This window comes from Sebastes fasciatus, chromosome 21 (genome assembly GCF_043250625.1).
Source record: "Sebastes fasciatus isolate fSebFas1 chromosome 21, fSebFas1.pri, whole genome shotgun sequence".
In the NCBI taxonomy this organism is placed as follows: Eukaryota; Metazoa; Chordata; class Actinopteri; order Perciformes; family Sebastidae; genus Sebastes; species Sebastes fasciatus.
The window spans coordinates 1,818,876-1,839,474 of record NC_133815.1 but is presented as its reverse complement, the minus strand read 5'-3'; the positions used below and the strand labels follow the sequence as shown (position 1 = coordinate 1,839,474).

Sequence of the window (20,599 nt, the reverse complement as noted above, 5' to 3'; positions counted from 1 at the left end):
TCAAAAATTATATTTAGTTCCTCTACGGTAGTTTCTGGTGTCAAAATAGTCCCTGTTCTGGGGCTTTCCGATGTCCCCGGAACTCAGGGCAGAGTTTACAGGGCTCAGTGGTACTCGCCGATACCGAGTACCGATACGAGAACTTCTCTGTGCCAAAAGACCCTCATTAACAGCCAGCTGGAGGGTGTGAGCGCCACACGGCAGGCTGGGGAGTCTCGCATATGAGGCCGAGCGCCACGACCGGCTCTAGGTCGGCTTGGAAATCCTCGGTGCAAAGGTGGCTTGAGGGGCTGTGGACAAAGTGTCACCGGGGCGGACTGTCCTCAGTGCGCCAAACCGCGTCGTGCCCCCAGGGTCGGGCTCGGCCCACGTAAAAGGCGCCAGGGGTCTGCGGCGATGTCTGCAACCCACCCGACCCGTCTTGAAACACGGACCAAGGAGTCTTAACGCACGCGCGAGTCAGAGGGTGCAAGCAAAACCCCGTGGTGCAATGAAAGTGAGGGCCGGCGTGCAGTGGGATCCCGGCCGCGCGGGGTTGGGCGCACCGCCGGTCCGTCTCGCCCGCACCGTCGGGGAGATAGAGCGTGAGTGCGCGCGATAGGACCCGAAAGATGGTGACGAGAGGTTAACGTCACGCTGCCGTAAAGTGGCATCGGTGCCGTTGTATCGGAGCCATTTTGCGAGTACGAGTACATGAGCACAGTATCGGACCTGGGACCCGATACCGGTATCGGTGCATCCCTAAAAAAAAACACTGATCACCACGAGTATCAATATTTATGATGAGGAATGGACATTTGTTGTCAAGTGTATTGAAGTTAAAAACACAGTTATGTAGTCGGCTTCATAACTCGTCTAAAAGAAAGAGAAAGAGGTAGAGAAACAGAACTTACATTCCAGTATATGATGTATATAGTATATAAACATAGGAGATGAATAGATCGGCTCCATTGTCTCCGATATCCGATCTGGTATCAGTATCGGTGCATCCCTAATTATCACGTGTATTATTAACATTACACAGGAAATGATGTCACTATATTGACCACTTTGTCGGATTGACAGCTGATCTCAGAGCTGCTGTCACAGATGACCTTTGACCTGTCCTAAAAAAGCAGAAGTGTGGTTACCTGTCAGGACCTCAGTCGCAGTCAGAATCAACAGTCAGATGAACCGCCTGACTGTGACACCGTCTAACTAACCGACTTCAGTCCTCTAACGGCGGTAATGAACTCAGACTGCGTCCGTCTCTGTCTGCTGAAGCCTGAGGACATGTCTCAGCGACGCCTCTGATTGGTCACAGCAGAGTTCATTTTAGTGATTATCTTTCTTTAAGTCTCCATGGAGACTGGAGGCCGAACGCAGAGAGAAAAGTACAAATGTTCTTTACTCACACACACCTTTCTCTTCCTATACCTGTGAGGACCGTCACTGACATGAAGCTATAAAAAACAAACCAAAGAGAAACCCTCTAACTGTCCTTTTTGAAGGAGGATAAAACCTCTCAAAGGACTCGTAACACCGTCTTCTTCTTCTTCTTCTTGTGTTAAAGTTGTAATGATTCATGCTCAGATTGTGTTTTCTACAGCTACAGAGGAATCAGACTATTTACTGAAACACAGTAGAACTTTTAACAGCAGCAGATTAAACAGAGATTTCATTTACAGTTACAGTTTTGGTTGCAGCTCTTGCAGGGTGTTTGTACACTGATAAAGTAAACAAAGTAAAGTAATAAAGCTTGTGTATGAGAGGTATGACGCTAAAAGGGTTTACAAAGATCTCTCCTAATAACTACAGCCAGTATAAACAGCACTAGATTATATAAAAGATAATGACGGTTTCTACAAAAAAAACAAAGAAAAAGAAATTAAAAATATGTAAATCTATGACAGTTATTGCTCATTACAGTCAACACTATAAATATAAATAAAATACTGACCACACAGTGTCATAATGAAAGCCTTTAAACAGATAGAAAGAACCCCTCAGTCCTGTATTATGTGATGAGATGTGTTTTCCCATCTCTGGTCCAGGCTCGGGGTCTGGATCTGTCCCGGGTTCGGGCCTGCGTGGTGGTGGCGGAGGAGAGACCCAGGATGTCGCTAACACACTCCTTCTCTAAGCTCTTCAAAGACCTCGGCCTTCACCCGCGATCCGTCAGCACGGCCTTCGGCTGCAGAGTCAACCTGGCCATCTGCCTGCAGGTAAAACCAGACGCTGCTGCTGCTGCTGCTGCTGCTACTACTGCTGCACTCTGCTGCACGCTGCACGCTGCTGCTGCTGCTGCACGCTGCTGCTGCTGCTGCACTCTGCTGCACGCTGCATGCTGCTGCTGCTGCTGCTGCACGCTGCTGCTGCTGCTGCACTCTGCTGCACGCTGCATGCTGCTGCTGCTGCTGCTGCTGCACGCTGCTGCTGCTGCTGCTGCACGCTGCTGCACGCTGCTGCTGCTGCTGCTGCACGCTGCTGCTGCTGCTGCTGCTGCTGCACGCTGCTGCTGCTGCACGCTGAACTGATTTAAATGTCTGGACGTGAAACGCTTTCATCTGTAGCTCCACATTTTAGCGCCTCACCACCACTAAATACTTTGAATTTACATCATCTATGTGCCATTTTGGAGCAAAGATAAAGTGCTAATTCACAGCGTTTTGAACGATATATAAAGTCATTTGATTTACATACTCTTAAGGTTGAGTAGAATTTCACAATATGTTTTTGGTACTCACTGAAATGTGTCCGTAGCACCGAGAGCTGTCAAATAAATACTGAATATATGGTCGGATCTGTGATCATATTTACTTTTTCTTTAATCAGATAGTTCCTGATTCAAATCCCAATTTTGCCAAATTGAGTCTGTACACATCCGCAGGATGTACAAGCAAAGAGAAAAGAAACAAGAAATATCTGGAACATTTTCAGGAATAGAAAATAAAGTCACTCAGCCTTTCATTTCGATTGATTCATCGTCTATTTCTTTTTTTCTAGTTTTTATTTTTAATACTTATTTTATTTATCATCATCATTTTAGTGTTTATTTTACTCTATTTTATTTAATCAACATTTTATCGCTGATCATTATTATCTCTTTTATTCTATTTTATTTTATTAAAATGTTATTATTTTAATACAATCTGATTATTTTGTGTAGTTTCATAATATTTATTTATTTTTATTGTTATTTTTATTTCCTTGTATTTTATTTATCTTTTATTATCTTAAATACCCATCTCTTATTGCTTTCTTATTCAATGAACTTTTGTATTGATCGTGGTCACATCTCTGATCACATCTCTGATCACATCTCTGATCACATGCTCTCGGTGTCTGTGCTGTGATTGGCTGCAGGGCACTTCAGGACCGGACCCGACGACTGTGTACGTGGACATGAGAGCGCTGCGTCACGACAGGTACCGCAGTCTGTCCCGTCAGCTTTCCTTTCTTAATGCCCCCTCTCTTCACTGTCCAACATAGTGACATGTCCACATGTGTGTGTGTTTCAGGGTCCGGTTGGTGGAGAGAGGTTCTCCTCACAGTCTGCCGTTAATGGAGTCCGGCAAGGTGAGTGGGACTTTAAGACATTAAGACTGTTATGTAGCAGCGTCATGTCTTGAAGGGAAAACAGCATTTTGATGCTGAAACATGACCAAACTTTAAATGTTTGGATTTGAATACTTAAGGAACACCACTGGGAAGATACAGATATAACAAAAACTCAAAAAACATGTATTTAATTTGATTTCTTTCCTTTGAGTTCTGAGGGTTTTGTTGCAAGATATAATTGCTGACTTTGCATGTGCAACCAAAGGAGATCAAAATAAAACTTTTAAGAAAAACCTCACTTCAGGCTCCTGATAAAGAAACTGTTCAGATGCACTAAAATGTCAGCGAATTGGATGACAGAAGAAGATTGGGACTATTTGTGCTCTCGACTGCACGTCCTCCCACATTCAGTGAGTCAAAGCCCTGAAACATGCCTCCTCCCTGTCTGTCTGTGGACGACATGTGGCTGAAGGAGGACGTGATCACAAAACATTCTGCAGAAGTGTCGGTAAAAATATGCATCGTTTAGAGTTGAAAACACCCAAAGGCAGTGATGTCACGCTGTTCTGTCACCTCCTGAAGGACACGTCTACATCACTGCAGCGGCGGGGAAAGTTAATTTAGCAGTTATACCAAGAAAACTCCCTTTTGTTTTCCCTACATGACAACATACTTAACTCCTGATCTAGAGATAATTATTCATTATTGCATCCACTCATCACATCCTGGCAGATGGTGATGGAAGGAGATGTAACCTGCAGTGTGTGACTCAGTAGATGGAGTCAAGTCAGTTTATTTATAGAGAACATTTTAACAACAACACGTGTTGAGGCGTCTGATGTGATCTCAACTTGTACATTTTGTTTCTGATCGTTTCCGTCGTCATCCGTAACAAACTAACATCCTTTTTGTCGCGTGTGCTGTTGACAAAGTTAGAACTCAGACGTACACGGATTCTGAATTTAATGATAACTGAAAACGATCAGTTAGTTGTGGTCGATCCCAAAACAATCCTGTTAATGTTAGTCTGGCATTTGCAGAAATATGAAGAAAGCAATAGAGGCTAACTTTTTATTTTCCTTCTGTTGATGTTACCGTTTTTGTTAACAAATTGTCAGCCCGTTCTCACAACTTACTTACTTAGTCCTTGTTGCGCCGGGTGGCACATCGGGCAAAGACTAAGGATCTCCTCTCATCTCTGTTGTTTGCTTTCTTCTCAATGCTGTTCCAGCTGTATCCTCTCGTCTTCATCTCTCCTTCGATGGTTCGCCTCCAGCTTGTTTTGGGCCTCCCTCTTTTGCGCAATGCCCCTTTTGTCACGTCATCAGATGGTTTCCTTAATACATGTCCTAGCCATCTCCATCTCCATCTTCTTCTTATCAATATTGTTTCCATGTCCCAGCACCAGCTGTTGTTTTGTGTAGTTCATGGTTTGTAATCTTCCTTTTGGCCAGAATATCCTCATGATGTTTCTGAGGCGGGCGTTGTGAAAGCTGGAAAGCTTGCCTATATGTCTCTTTCAGTCATTCTGCAGCACTCAGCAGCATGAAGACGGACAGATAGTACACAGCTGTTGTATAACTTTATCTTGGTGTTTCTAGTTATATGTGTCGACTTCCAGATGTTCCCAAGTTTTAGAAATGCTTTCCTTGCTTTTCCTAATCTGGCCATAATAGTAGTAAATGAACGCTGCTTGAACCTGATGTTCCAGAGAGGTCGTGGAATCTCCTGTTTAACAGATTGAACTCTCTGAAATGACGGCTGATTTAAAGACCGTCCTGATCTGTGAGGAAAGTGAATGTTTGTCGCAGCCTGATGGATCTTTTCTTGGATCCCGATGAAACGTCGGTGTCTCTTCTTCCCCCACACTGACACACAAAGAGAGGACGTCATGTTTCATCGATCGGCCCGCTGCTGATTTTGACTCACTGCGTGTGGGAGGAGGAAACAGGAAGGAGTCTGTTTACCGGTCCGTCCACCCTGAACCCTTGAAGGGTAGCTGTTGTTGTGTGTGTGGGAGATTAAATCTGATAAACGGTGGCGGTGTGAGGTGTTATCACATCTGTCGTGTCCACTGTGAGAAGATGAAGCAGTGAACTGTAACGGTGTGTTACATGTAAACAGCTGGATCTATTTCTGAAGACGTAAACATGGCAACTGATTTTATTCATTTATTTATTTATAACAGATCCTACCCGGAGTTCGTATCATCATCGCCAACCCGGAGACCAAAGGGCCGCTGGGAGACTCCCACCTCGGAGAGGTCCACACATCAACTTCATTTAGTTCTTTTTCTTCTGATTTCTTTTTCTACACTTTTCTGTCACCTTTTTTCCTTTCTTTTCTTTCCTTTCTCTGTCTTTCTGTTTTTCTTGTGTTTCTTTTTTGCCTTTTCTTATATTTTCTGTCTTCTTTCTTCCTCTTCTTTCTTTCCCTTTTTCAGTTTTTCTTTTTCTTTCTGTCCTTTTTTTCTTTTTTATCACTATATCTAATATTTGGGCGCTATATGTCGCTACTGTTTTCTCCTGAAATATAAATTTATATAACATATAAATATAACGTGTTAGTTCTCTCTTCGGTTGGTTCCTGTAGATCTGGGTGCACAGCGCTCATAACGGCAGCGGTTACTACAGCGGTTACGGCGAGGAGGTTCTTCAGTCCGATCACTTCAACTCCAGACTCAGTTTTGGGGACACTCAGACGACCTGGGCCAGGACGGGCTACCTGGGCTTCCTCCGCCGCACCGAGCTCACCGACGCCAACGGAGGTTAGTTTTCCTCTCTGACGCCAACGTTTCCTCAGGTTCTTCTCTCTGCCTCCAACGCCAACATGGCCTCTCTCTCTGTGTCTCTTTCTGTCCAAACAGAGAGACATGATGCTCTGTTCGTGGTGGGAGCTCTGGAGGAGGCCATGGAGCTGAGGGGGATGAGGTACCATCCCATCGACATCGAGACCTCCGTCATCCGTGCCCACAAGAGCATCATGGAGTGGTACGTTTGATCTGCACGCTGCACAGAGACCAACCCAGTCGCCGGGAAAGAGGTTGCAAACCACGGATACGTTGAATGTCAACGTTTTATATCAGCCTCGTATCGCGCTGGCAGAAACACACAGAGTCACGTGGTTAACGTTGTGAAACGATTGCTTAGGTTTAGGAAACACAACTACCTGGTTAAGGAGAGAAAAAAGATCATGGTTTCTTTTTAAATAATAGCGCAACGTAACGTAGCCCAACAACGTAACGCAATAATGTCACACAGCAACACAGCGTAACACAGCGTAACATAGCGCAACGTTATGTAGTGCAACAACGTAGTGCAAGAATGTAGCGCACCAATGCAGTGCAACAATATACAATGTCAATAAACGACAACCACCCTTAGCGGACTTTCTTACGTAACTTTATGTAACAACTGTAAAGTCGAGCAGCGGTCTCCTTGGTGATAGTCTCGTGTTTGTTTGACCCGTCACACCCGCGTTTAGCGGACTTTCTCGCTTGTTATAATCGTTATACACTTTCCACGTAACGGTCGCTCGATATCCTACGTCACCTGCTCTGACTGAATGCAGAAACGTACAATGCCAACATTTTTTCTTGGCGACTGGGCTGGACAACTAAAACATCAGATGTGTTATTAAGCTTGTTGAGGAGCTCTGCTGCCCCCTAGTGGCCGATAACATACTGTACATGGCCGATAAAATGAAATGTGCGTCCTCCTCATGCAGCGCGGTCTTCCCCTGGACCAACCTGCTGGTGGTGGTGGTGGAGCTGGAGGGCTCCGAGCAGGAGGCCCTGGACCTGGTTCCCATGGTGACCAAGGCGGTGCTGGAGGAGCACTACCTGATCGTGGGCGTCGTCGTGGTGACGGACATCGGCGTCATCCCCATCAACTCCCGCGGCGAGAAACAGCGCATGCACCTCCGCGACGGCTTTTTGCAAGACCAGCTGGACCCCATCTACGTGGCCTACAACATGTAGCCTGAGTGTGTGTGTGTGTGCGTGTATGCGTGTGAGTGCGCCTGAGTGTGTGTGTGAGCGAGCATGCCGTGCATATCGCCGTCGTTGTTCATTTATTTCCCAGAATCAAGATGTACTGTATTTTTGAACCTGCATATGGTGTGGTGTTAAGTCGTCCGTTTTCTTTAAAGTCGTGTTGTGCCGGTTGATTGATTGATTGATTGATTGATTGATTGATTGATTGATTGATTGATTGATTGGTTGATTGGTTGATTGGCTGATTGATTGCTCAGTGGTGGTCCGATCATTTTTACACCCCGTTCAATCTCGTGACCGTTACCGGGAGCTCGTCACTGTAGAAAGCCTTAGGGGGAACACTGTGTACGGGGCGAACAGCTCCTGTCGTTTTTCAGAGGTTTTAAAAGTAGAGAGAGAAAAACTATCCGTCATCATGTTTTACTGGTCGAATCAAAAAAACAAAAAGAACTAACTCCCAGATTTGTGGTATTATCTCAATTAGAACAGCCAGATAACTGTAAAAATATAAATATTGTACATAGACATAATAATCTATATGGAGAGGTACCTAAAACACGATGAGGTGTAGTAGCCCCTATATGCAGCTCTCTCCACCTGCACCCTGTATGTGTGTGTTAGTGTGTGTGTGTGTGTGTGTGTGTATGTGTGTGTGTGTGTGTGTGTTCATCATGTGTTTATTAATGTGCGACAGGGACATTTGACATGGTTTTAACGTGATTCACGCAACAGATTTTATCCTTAGACGAACAAATAAGAATCTTTATGGAGACTTGAAGCTGCACAATTTAATCAAAATATTATCAAAATTGCAATTTTCAAATCGCAGAAATTGCATTTTAAATGAAATATCGTGGTGCTGCAGAGACGTCCTGACCTACACGTCATATTTCTTTTCAAAATCTTACTTGAAACTCTCAAAGTTTAAACTGTTTAAACGGAAAACATCCCAAAAAACTACAAACTGTTTTCAGCATCCAAAGTCTAAATTGTACGTTCACACCAAGCGTGAGTCGAACATTTTGCTCACAAAGTCAATGCAAAGAGAAGAATAGACGCAAATTTGCGACGGTTACTACTTTTAATTTGCACCATCTAGTCATGCTGACATTAGAATGTCATAACGTGTCATGAATATACTGGATGGAATGAACTGGATAGCTAACGTTGGCTAACTGTGAACAGGTTTCCTTTGTAAACGAGCCTCTCATGCAGAGCGCTGACGAGTTCAACATGATGCGGCGTATCCGGAAATAAAGACAAAGACTGTCGGAGGAGATTTAAAGTTTAGATTCGGCGGCGTCCAAGACGGGACGCCACATTGTTCTCAAATTTGTCAGCAGAGCCACGAAGCATGAACCTGAGTTTCTCTAGTTCCTCTAGTCTCTCAACCATCAAACTCAACGGGGAGCTTGTGAGGAGAGGTCTGGTGGTGGTGCAGCTGAGCTGAAATATTCAGAACAATATTCAACGCATTTTGCGATAAAAGCAACACATCTGGCACAGATGTAGGTTTATGTGTTATGAAAAGATTTAGATATCGGGGCGCTAAATACAGTAGGCGCTAAATATTCAAAGATGTTGCAGAAAACTGATTTTAATATTCTTGATTTTTTGTTTTTGACCGATAGCCGACCGTCGTTAACCGATTTATTAACCGACAAGATTAGTGCCTTCATACAACCTCCGGAGCTCCATGGCGTTAAAGGAATTAGTGGCGTTAACTTTGACAGCCCTAGATCTTATTGATCTTATCGATCTGTATTAAGGCCATTTACTGTATAGCAGCATGTCAGCGCGGGTATTTCCCCTGATTAACGGGTCAAAAGCTGTTCCAACTGCTGCGCTTGTATAACATATAAACCTACATCTGTGCCAGATGTGTCGCTTTTATGGCATTGTTACGCTTTAACTGCTCCGCTGTCGTCGTTTTTACATATTTTAATGCAGACATATTATACCTTTTAAAGCAGCACAATAATCAGCATTCATCATCGTTCCAGTCAACCAGTCTTTCAGTTATCGTACTAAATTAGTTGCAGTAAACGTGATGGATTCAGTCCCGAAAACATCTCGTCAAGCAAAGTGCACTGTGTGAATATAAAAGAGGGACTATTGTTATTTAAAGGGACTTTATGGGAGCAGTTTAACCAGTTTAACCAGTTTAACCAGGTGTAGTAATCCACACCTGGCTGTGAATTATCAGCACTGCTGGGAGTGACCTGAGAGTGACTCTGCAGGTTATATAGAAACGTTTATTTATTAAGAATAATTCATAATTGTTTACATCTGATGACGTCATCTCATCGTTCTTCTTCTTTGGTTTCACTTTCATCGTCTTTTTATCAGAAGAAAAGAGAAACTTTATGCATATCAGGAGTTGCTTAGCAGCTTGTTTGGGTTTGTTGGTAGCAGCGTAGCGGTCATGTTCCAGTCCCTGTGTGTGTGTGTGTGCATGTGTGTGTGTGTGCGTGCGTGCATGTGTGTGTGTGTGTGTGTGTGCGTGGTGGAGGATGTTGGATAAGAAGGAAAATCCCGTCGGAGACTCGGAGGACTCGTCTGTGTGTTCAGGACTGGATGGGAGAGAGACTGCATGGTGTGTGTGTGTGTGTGTGTGTGTGTGTGTGTGTATTGTATGTAAATAGTGTTGATTTTGTACGGTACAAGTGTGTGTGACTTGTTTTGTACACATGATAAAAAGATTAAATGACACTTTTATAAGAGCCTGCTATTGGCTCACCGTCACACTATACAGTGCAATAAAGTGCTTTGATTGGCTAAAACTCAGACTAGTTTTTATTATTATTATTATTTATTTTTATTATTTTTATTGTTTCCTTCACAGACAGAAAAAACAGACAAGTGGGTTTTATTTAATTAATTAATTAACATTTTTAGTTAAATCAAGTTTAAAAAAAAATAATAAGATATATAATTAAAGACTAAAAACAGCAGGGACAAATAAAATAAATAAATATGTAATTAAAGATCAAAAACAGTAGGGAGAAATAAAATTAAATAAATAAAATTAAAAAAAATAGATATGTAATTAAAGACTAAAAACACAAAAACAGTAGGGACAAATAAAATTTAAAAAATGTAAATAAATATGTAATTAAAGATAAAAAAAATGGCAGGGACAAATAAAATGAAATAAATAAAATAAAATGAAAATATATTTGCAATTAAAATCTAAAAACACTACATGATGATAAATAATCTAAGTGTTATTTCTTTTTAATAAGTTGTCTTACACCCCTTAACATCTCTCCTCCGTGAAGCTCTGGCGACCCCTAGTGGGGGTCGAGACCCTCAGGTTGGGAACCAGTGAGTTAGAATATGAATGAACGAAATATTAAATCACAGTTTCAGGACCACAAAGTGCTAATTATTATTATTATTATTATTATTATTATTATTATTATATATCTCTGCTTTATGTTTTATGAATTAATCTTGTTCTTATATCTAAACATCCAGAACTATGACCAAACAATACATTACAATATCAGGTTTTAGTTTTTTAATGTAATTTCAGAACATTATTCCTCCTCTGGCCAACTGCACATTAATTATATTATACATTATATACATTATAACATTAAGCTTTGAGATAAGTAACAGTGGAGATACACATTAGAAAAGTACAAGTTTGACTTTTTTTTTTAAATAAATGTTAGATTTAAAAAACATTTACAGCTCTGTGACAATTACGCAATCTCAGTCAGCTGATGAGAACCATGTGATACGCTTGAAAGCTCCAGAATAGTTCTTAAATGGACCTGGAGGATGAGATTGTGTTGCTAACTTTATTTACTGATTTTAAAATATATTTGCAATGTGTCACAGAAGGGAGGAAAGAAAGACAGAAGATAAGATATAAATGTATAAAAATGTGGAAACAACGTGAACAAAAACACCAAATATATAAAAGTTATTAATAAAGTTTTAATATCATGAAGAAAATAAGAGTTTTTTAACAGTTGAAGATTAAAGACTTTTATCTGCATCATTTAATGGACAAACGTGTCCTTGTTTAATTGAACTTTTTCTTTCCCTCCGACCAGAGTTACAGTTTGTTCTCCTCTCCTCTCTCGTGTTTCCACGTCTCACAGCTTTCCCAGAGTCACGCTGGTTTTATTGGTCTTCGTGCTCACTATTTTTAAATATCTATAAACAGAAAAGTTTACACATGCAAACAATATTTAGAGAAAAGCAACATCTGGATAAATAGAAAGAAACACAATACAACTGTTTAAACCTCCTGAGAGCCGCTGAGACTTTAATGTCTTTCAGGATAAATAACGCTCCAAACTTACTCTAAATGTTGGCGAGGAAAAACTGACATGTCCATTTTCAAAGAGGTCCCTTGACCTCTGACCTCCAGATGTGTGAATGTAAATGGGTTCTCTGGGTACCCACGAGTCTCCCCTTTACAGACAAGCCCACTTTATGATGATGGTTTGACTTTTGAGAACTAGAGCCAATGAAAATGGGACATCATCTCAGTATGTGGGACGTGGGACAATAAGGGACACCTGGTCACCCTCCTGCACACATGCATATATACAGACACACATTATTAGACACACTGGAGCCCAACAGGAGGACCCTCTGAGGGCGTGCGGACCACAGTTTGGAGACCACATGATCATCTAGTAGTAGTAGTAGCAGTTGTAGTTTCAGCCACATGGTGTCGCTGTTGTCACTGTTGTTGTCTCATATTAAAACACTACCCTCCAACCTTTAGGATGTGGATCAAAGATCTCATACATCATTTGGTATTGGAGAAGATTCGTTATACTACAAGAGGGAGTGCTCAGAAATGTTATTCTATATGGAGACCTTTCTTAATCTACATAAAAAAAATAGATACCACTGAAATTGAGGTTTTAAACAGCGGACCCCATATTACATATAATACACAACTTATACAACGTATAGCGTCTTGAGATAACTTCTGATGTGAATTGACGCTATATAAAAATGGGGGGTATAATTTGTTTATACAATTGATTGGATTTTGTACAGTGTGCGTGGTGGAGGATGTTGGATAAGAAAGAAAAAGCACAGACAAAACAGTCCAGTGGGTTTTCTTTAATTAATTAATTAACATTTAATAATAATAAAAAAAGAAGATGTAATTAAAGACTAAAAACACACAAAAACAGCAGGGACAAATAATATAAAAGAATTAAAATACATATGTAATTAAAGATTAATTAAAGCAGTGACAAATAAAATTAAAGAATTAAAATAAATATGTAATTAAAGATCAAAAACAGCAGGGACAAATAAAATGAAATAAGTAAAATGAAAGTAGATTGTGTACGGGATACCAATAAAAAGACTTTGATTGAAAAAAAAAAAAAAAGGTGGGCGGGAGTTAGTCAGTGAACAGAGAGAGAACAGGACCAGCAGCTCACTGCAGCTCCAAGCAGCTCCAAGCACTGGACCAGACCAGACTCACCACAACTCACCACACCGGACCAGCAGCTCACCTCACCGGACCAGCAGCTCACCTCACCAGACCAGCAGCTCACCTCACCAGATCACTGCACACCGGACCGGACCAGCAGCTCACCTCACCAGACCAGCAGCTCACCACACCGGACCAGCAGCTCACCTCACCGGACCACTGCACACCGGACCTGGGATTATTTTGGGATGTTTGTTGGCATTTTCTGGAAAAACATTTCACCTGTTTTCGTGCACAGAGAGATCTGACTCTGCATAACACCTCTTAAACCAAACCAGCTGATCTACTGGAGACATTTACGCGTCAAAAGTTTGGTATCGTTTCACTGCAGAGCACGTGTTCCTGCTGAGGAGGTCCGTCAGGTGAGCTGCTGTTCAGGTGAGCCTCTGTTCAGGTGAGCTGCTGTTCAGGTGAGCCTCTGTTCAGGTGAGCTGCTGTTCAGGTGAGCCTCTGTTCAGGTGAGCCTCTCTCTGTTCAGGTGAGCCTCTCTCTGTTCAGGTGAGCCTCTGTTCAGGTGAGCTGGATGAGATGTGACCATGACGACCTTTACACACCGGCTCGCTCTGCTCCTGCTCAACTTCATCCACACGGTCAGTACCTTACTACTACTACTACTAATACTACTGCTAATACTAATACTACTACTACTACCTTACTACTACTACTACTACTACTTCTTCTTCTTACCAGGCTTAATGTGATTAATGTGATTTTATCAAAACACTTTTTATTTGTAAAATATAGGTTAAAACAATGTGTCATGTCTGTAAAATCTAAATTATATCATTTATTTTGGAGTTTAGAGACTTTATGGCATTTTAAATTATTTCTGTATCTCCTATGACTCTAAATATTCACTTTTAATATTCACTTTTAATTGGCTTAATAATCATAATTCGACCTCAATATTCCTCAAATAGCCACACAATGAGTTTATAATGACCTCATGCTACTTTATTTATTTATTTTATATACTCCCAGTGTCATTAATGTAACACAGACTTGACTGTAAATCAGCTGAACAGCAGCAGCTCTCAGTTATAAACACCAACGATGAACTTTACATTCTGCAGCTGCAGCTCAACGTCTTTATTGTTCAGCTGTGTGAAAACATTCATTACAGATTCACTTTCTGGCTGCTGCTGCTGGTTCATTTTTAATATTCAGGTCTGATTCAAACAGCAGGCTGTTACTCTGTTTGCACCTTCAGTTAGTTTATAGTTCTTCACTGAAAAGGTGACTCATTTAAGATTTTACTCCTGATGAAAACAGACTTTTCACAGCTTTCCATGAGAAGAAACATAAATATAATCCTATATATTAATAATAAAATATATATTACTAATATCTTCTGTAGCTGTTGACCCCAGATCTTGATGTATATTTACAAACATAAAAGTAAAGCTTCAGATAAAGTTAGAAAACCTGCATGTTGTATCTTGAATTCTAGTCCTGCAAACATTTCAGAAAGCACCAAAATCTTAAAAAAGCGTCGTGATTTGCAGCTTCCAGTCTCGTGTTTTGATTTTAGGTGAACAGATCGACCCTTTTTGTTTTCTTCTTAACATATTTTCTCTTTTCTTAAGTAGTTTTAAAGGGACTATTTGTAACTTTCAGAAATGCTTGTTAACAGCGACACCTGTGGCCGTTAAGTCAACGAAAGTCAGCGTCGGGCTCGCGCTTGTGCTCGCTCTACATAGACATGAAGGCTCAACACAGTGAGGAGACACACGTCAGCTAAAAGCACAATATCACTCTATATTTCAGCTGCTTGGCAGTAATGTTAGCTGACCAGACCAAGGTCTCTCCATGAATCAATGCTGATCCTAGTGTTGGCTTTTCCTGCCTCAGCCTCCGGGGCTGAAGCAGGAAGACGGAGTCTGAGACGATAACGTTTCTCTCTGCGGAGCCCCGTCACTTCACAAGACACGGGAAACCTCTGTTGGTCTGGAGGAGCTGCAGCAGTTATTTCTGCACAAACGTCCACTGTACATTCACTAGATATTCTCAGAGCTAAACTAACTCTTCTGCAGTGTGGAGTGATCGCGCGTTCACGTCTAGAGGTGGAGCGAGACAGCGAGAACGTGCACGGTGTGTGATTGAAGGCAAACAGGCAGAGGAGGAGAGACTCCGGCCACACGCGAGCGTGCATATGCGACCCTGTAGATTTATACGTGTAAAAAGTTAGAAACAGTCCCTTTAAGGTTTGAATAAGTGTTTTATTCCATTCATTTTGTGCACATTTCATCCCAAAAGTCAGCCTGGCATGTTTTGTGGTATTTGACAACTTTGGGATCTCCATTAGAAATGAAAAGTTTTGTACGTATCAGAAAAATAACAACAAATAAAACCTTATATTGTCTTGACTTCTAGTCCTGCAAACATTTCAGAAAGCACCAAAAACCTTTAAAAACGTCATGACTTGCAGTTTCCAGTCTCGTGTTTTCATTTGAGCTGATCAGATTGACCCTTTTTGTTTTGTAGCTTTAAGGTTGGAATTGTTCCGTTAATTTTGTGCACATTTTCTCCTGTACTTCAGCCTGGCATGTTTGCTGTTTGACAACTTTGGGATCTCCATTAATTAATTAATTTGGCTGCACATCAGAGTTTTTGATGTTGCATTCAGAGAACGTTTTACAGCAGAAGAAAGAGGCTTCAGGCTGTTACTCTACAGTTAGTTTATAATACAAGTTGTCTTTTTTTAGAGATGCTTAAAATCCAGGACGGGTCCTTTAGTGGGTTTGGATGCAACAGCAGACAACTCAAGTGGAGGATTAACTTTAATTTGACTTGTGTAGATGTTGTAGAGGCGACGTCAGAGGAGAAAAAGTGACTCATTTAAGATTTCACAGCTGTCCATGAGAAGAAGAATAATAACAACAAATATAATCCTATATTTTCTGTTTTTGGACCCCAAATCTTGATGAATATTTACAAACCGAACAGAAAAGTTTCAGATAAAGTTAGAAAAACTGCATTTTGTAACTTGAATTTTAGTCCTGCAAACATTTCAGATATAAATGGACTTTTAAAAGCACTAACAATCTTTAAAACTTCATGATTTGCAGCTTCCAGTCTTATTTTGATTTAAGGCGATCAGATTGACCCTTTTCATTTCCCCTTAAGTAGCTTTAAGGTTGGAATAAGTGTCTTATTCCATTAATTCTGTGCACATTTTCCTCCTAAAGTCAGCCTGGCATGTTCGAAATAAATAAAAAGTTTTGTACGTCGGCTGCTCAGTAGAGATTTTGATGTTGCATTCAGGGAACATTTTACAGCAGAACAAAGAGGCTTCAGGCTGTTACTGTTTCGTATTAAGTGTCATAAATCACCTTCTGTATCGTCCTGCAGCTTTGCATCAACAAAAAAAACATTATAAACTTTATAAAAAATCTAATTTGAATGCATTTTTGCTCCCTTGATAAAACGTCTGCTACTTTCTGTCTGCTGCACAAGAAATTTCCCAACGTCAGACTTTTGCAATCACTAAAGAAGTATGTATGTTAGCTATGTGTGTGTTACAGAAGATATGTACGTGTATGTACTTATGATAAAGGTGAATGACTTCCTACTAGGCTGTATTGATCTGACTGGAGAGCAGAGTCCTGCTGCTCTGTGAGGCTGCAGGAACACGACAGGACATTCAATATATAGTCTGAGATTTTGTTGAAACTATTATTATATATATATAATTTTATTTATATATATATATATATTTTATTTTATATATATATATATATTATTTTATATATATATATATTATTTTATATATATATATATATTATTTTATATATATATATACATATATATATTATTTTATACATATATATATTATTTTATATATATATATATATATAATTTTATATATATATATATATAATTTTATATATATATTATTTTATATATATATATAATTTTATATATATATATATATATTATTTTATATATATATATATTATTTTATATATATATATATATTATTTGATATATTGATATATTAAATATATTTGTTATATTTGTATATATTGATATATTTGTTATATGTATATATTATTTTATATATATATATATATATATACGTATATATATATATATATATATATATATATATATATATATATTAGCTCATTTTGATATATGCAAACAAAAATAGTGACCCGAACTGTGAGGATTAAAGCTAAACTGTGATACTTTGATTATTAGTAGTTTAGTAATAGTTTAATATTCCTCAAAATCATCAAAACATTATGTTATCTATAAATAATGACAGTAATAAGATGACATTGAAATTAATTTACAAAGAAAATACATGATGAAAAGAAGAAAGAAAGAAAATAATAAGTAAATAAAGAAGTTATTAATCAGTGCTTGACAGTCGAAGCTGCAGCCGGCGACTCTGCAGACAGACTGTTGAACTTGAGTGTAGAAATCCTGCAGAGTGACGTCAGTAAACTGCTCTCTCGTGTTGAGCAACCGGCTCGTCTGTTGTGTTTAAAGACATTTAAAGAGGAGAGGAAAACCTGATGTTAGAGAGTCACTCAGCTCAGCACTGATGCAGCAACCCTCCCCAGTCAAAGTAATCCAGTGAGAGCCGTCTATAGCTAATTCAGTATACTTTTAATGGTGCCAATTTGCATAAATGTGATTGAATATAGGCCAAAACGGGCTCAAGTTGTAGCCCACAGACAAGAAATTCACTCCATGCAACATTTCCTTCCTGTTTGTATCCCCAAAGGCATTATAGGAACCGTAGTTTCAAAACTTAGAGCATGATTATAGCAAATAGAATAATAAAACACAATAAATCTATTTATATTAACTTCTTTTGTAGATGCACTTTGGGCACGGTTCTCTCAGTTTTGACTCTTTATTTTAGACGTTGAACAAATGGAGTCTAATCTGTGGTTTTGGACGGAGGTCAGACGAGGTTCAGGATTACAAACTGGAAAAAGAACACATTCTTTTGTTTAATTTAATCCAGAACATTTCATCCATAATAGATCTGTGCATTTCTGTGTGCATTGAAGCTCATTAGAGGACAGAGATTATGTTGTTTGCTGGATTAAATAAACGGTTCATCCGCTGACCTTTGACACTTTCTATTTTTTGTTTTTTTTGTTTTGAGAAGCAGAAAATGGAAACAGGAAAGAAACATCAGAGATCTCTAATGAGACGTGAAACCAGTGACGATCACAACACCTGGAGCGTACGTCAGTATTTATCATCCTGGAGCGTACGTCAGTATTTATCATCCTGGAGCCTGGGAAAGTATTTCTTTCTGTCATGAAAGCCTTTTTTCTGACGGTTATTAAAGTTCAGCAGCCTGAGGGAGGAAATTAAATTTAAAACAGAAACATTCGCCTGAAAATAAACATTTAAATTTATCATCCAAATATCAGTGTGAACTTAAATAAATGAATTAACGGAGGGGGAAAATCAATTTCCTCCTTTGAAGCCTTTGATACGCTTCATCCTCTCTAATTCCTTTATGCTTCCACCAAATGTAGATTAATCCGCCGCTGAAAATAGTCCCCAACGAATGCACTATCTCCTGTTTGTTGTTTGTTTGATAAAATACCTGCTGTTTTAAAAATGAAAATAAAACACATTTGAGGTGATGCTCGATTAGTCGAAAGGTTGATCGGCTGCAAACGATGACTCGAGAGCTGTGTGTGTGTGTGTGTGTGTGTGTGTGTGTGTGTGTGTGTGTGTGTGTGTGTTATAAACACACTGACAGGTCTGACTTACTGCTGAGAGCGGCGGTGTATCTCAGTGTAAACAGACCTCACACACACACTCTCAGTATTTCAATGAAGTCAAGTTGACACATTAATTTCTCTTTGTGTGGATTGTCCACGCTGTCCTTTGTTTACCTTCATTTGAGTGCGTCTCCGTCAGCTGTAGCAGGCAGAGGAATAAAAATAGACCTCTAGTCTTTGTCTTAAATAGAACTTTCAAGTCAGACTTGCTGTAGACACTAAATGTACCTGTTGGACTAACTTAGATAGCCAGTCGGGCAATGCATTATGGGTGAAATAAGACACTTCACTTCTTATAAACTCTATCTTTCATGCAGTCCCAGTGCTTTAGCATTAAATACATACAACATATTGTTGTTGTTTTCTTTAATTGAGCTCATAAGTAGGCCTTCTTATTCACAAATATTTGACATAGGGCTTTTTCACTTTCTCCCACAGACAATGATGATTCAAAATGAAGTAGTAAAGTTTTAATAAAAAGCCAACAAACAGAATTAATAAAATACATTCAAATGAATTAATTAACCCTGCTGTTGTCTTCCCGTCGACCATGCAACTTCTGTCTTCCCGGGACAAAATGAACCCGGTCTGGTTTGACTGTTTATAAAGCATACAGTTTAAACTATCAGCAAATTCTGTGTTGCACCTTTTTGGCCAACTTCATTCCTAATTATTAAGTTTTACACTTTTTTGGGGGGGGAAATTAAGGTTAATAAACCTAATTTCCGTTAAATTATACTTCATTTTTTAGTAAATAAAAGAAGCAGATATTGTGAATTATTTTGACTAAAGGTGTTATGAGAGGAACATGATGTTGATGTATTATCACATACTGGTATGTGTCAACTTTTAGTCAGAATATTGTTTTGAGTAGGCATCCATCTGTGTTATTTTGGGGCAATTAGATTAAAGAAATCCATATTTATGATATAATGAAGTTTGAAAACGGGTCAAATTTGACCCGAGGACAAGAGGAGGGTTAAAGATGTTCAGAAACAATAAAGAATACGGTACAAAAATCCTGTTTAAATAGTTACAGTAGTTTAAAGTTACGGGTAAACAATTGAAATAGTTGGCTAAAAATCAAAGAATCAGTAATTTGTGTCTTCAAGGTGCCAAAGTTGTTCCCTAAAATCAATTGTGTTGCAGGAAGTTACAGTTAAGTACGTTACTTTTAAAACCCTTAGCGTCCGATTGAGTGATTGTCATCAAACTGTAGAGCTATTCTCAGAGTCATAACTCCGTCAAATCAGACCGCATAGATATTATACACATCCTATTAGATTCAATGTGACTCTCACTGTCTGAGGATATCTTTATCTCTGATGTCCATCTGCTTAGAAATCAAAAAAGATGCTCTTTTATAACCGCAGAACTTTCCTGAAAATCATCCCGTTTTAAGGTTTTAAGTTAGAACATCTTTATTTTATTGTCTGAAATATGTAGATATATATATTAACTTTGGGGTCAAAATGAAGTAACACAGGGAATACACTGAGTACACAGAGTACACAGAGTACACCGAGTACACTGAGTACACTGAGTACACAGAGTACACAGAGTACACTGAGTACACTGAGTACACTGAGTACACTGAGTACACAGAGTACACAGAGTACACTGAGTACACTGAGTACACCGAGTACACCGAGTACACTGAGTACACTGAGTACACTGAGTACACTGAGTACACAGAGTACACAGAGTACACTGAGTACACTGAGTACACTGAGTACACAGGAGTATTTCATATTTGAGGGAACAGTTTATCTAAAAACCTCCAGAGATTACAGAAACATGAACTTTAGTCCAGAAAGCTGAAGCACG

General features: G+C 39.6%; 2 protein-coding genes across 4 annotated transcripts in view; both read left to right on the top strand.

Annotated features, from left to right (window-relative positions):
* Positions 1-10,321, top strand: part of LOC141759270 (disco-interacting protein 2 homolog C-like) — a 60,441-nt gene extending 50,120 nt beyond the window's left edge. For all 3 annotated transcript variants that reach the window (XM_074621174.1, XM_074621175.1, XM_074621173.1), the window contains 8 exons: positions 2,034-2,204; positions 3,346-3,407; positions 3,501-3,558; positions 5,729-5,803; positions 6,133-6,307; positions 6,407-6,530; positions 7,267-8,835; positions 8,900-10,321. In XM_074621174.1, coding sequence (XP_074477275.1) covers positions 2,034-2,204; positions 3,346-3,407; positions 3,501-3,558; positions 5,729-5,803; positions 6,133-6,307; positions 6,407-6,530; positions 7,267-7,519 — 918 coding nt within the window. In that variant the 3' untranslated portion in view covers positions 7,520-8,835; positions 8,900-10,321. The remainder of the gene's footprint in view (positions 1-2,033; positions 2,205-3,345; positions 3,408-3,500; positions 3,559-5,728; positions 5,804-6,132; positions 6,308-6,406; positions 6,531-7,266; positions 8,836-8,899) is intronic.
* Positions 10,322-13,137: 2,816 nt separating this feature from the next.
* LOC141759653 (vasoactive intestinal polypeptide receptor 2-like) overlaps positions 13,138-20,599 on the top strand; it is a 32,266-nt gene continuing 24,804 nt past the window's right edge. Inside the window, exons 1-2 of the mRNA XM_074621887.1 lie at positions 13,138-13,471; positions 13,528-13,603. Coding sequence (XP_074477988.1) covers positions 13,550-13,603 — 54 coding nt within the window. The 5' untranslated portion in view covers positions 13,138-13,471; positions 13,528-13,549. The remainder of the gene's footprint in view (positions 13,472-13,527; positions 13,604-20,599) is intronic.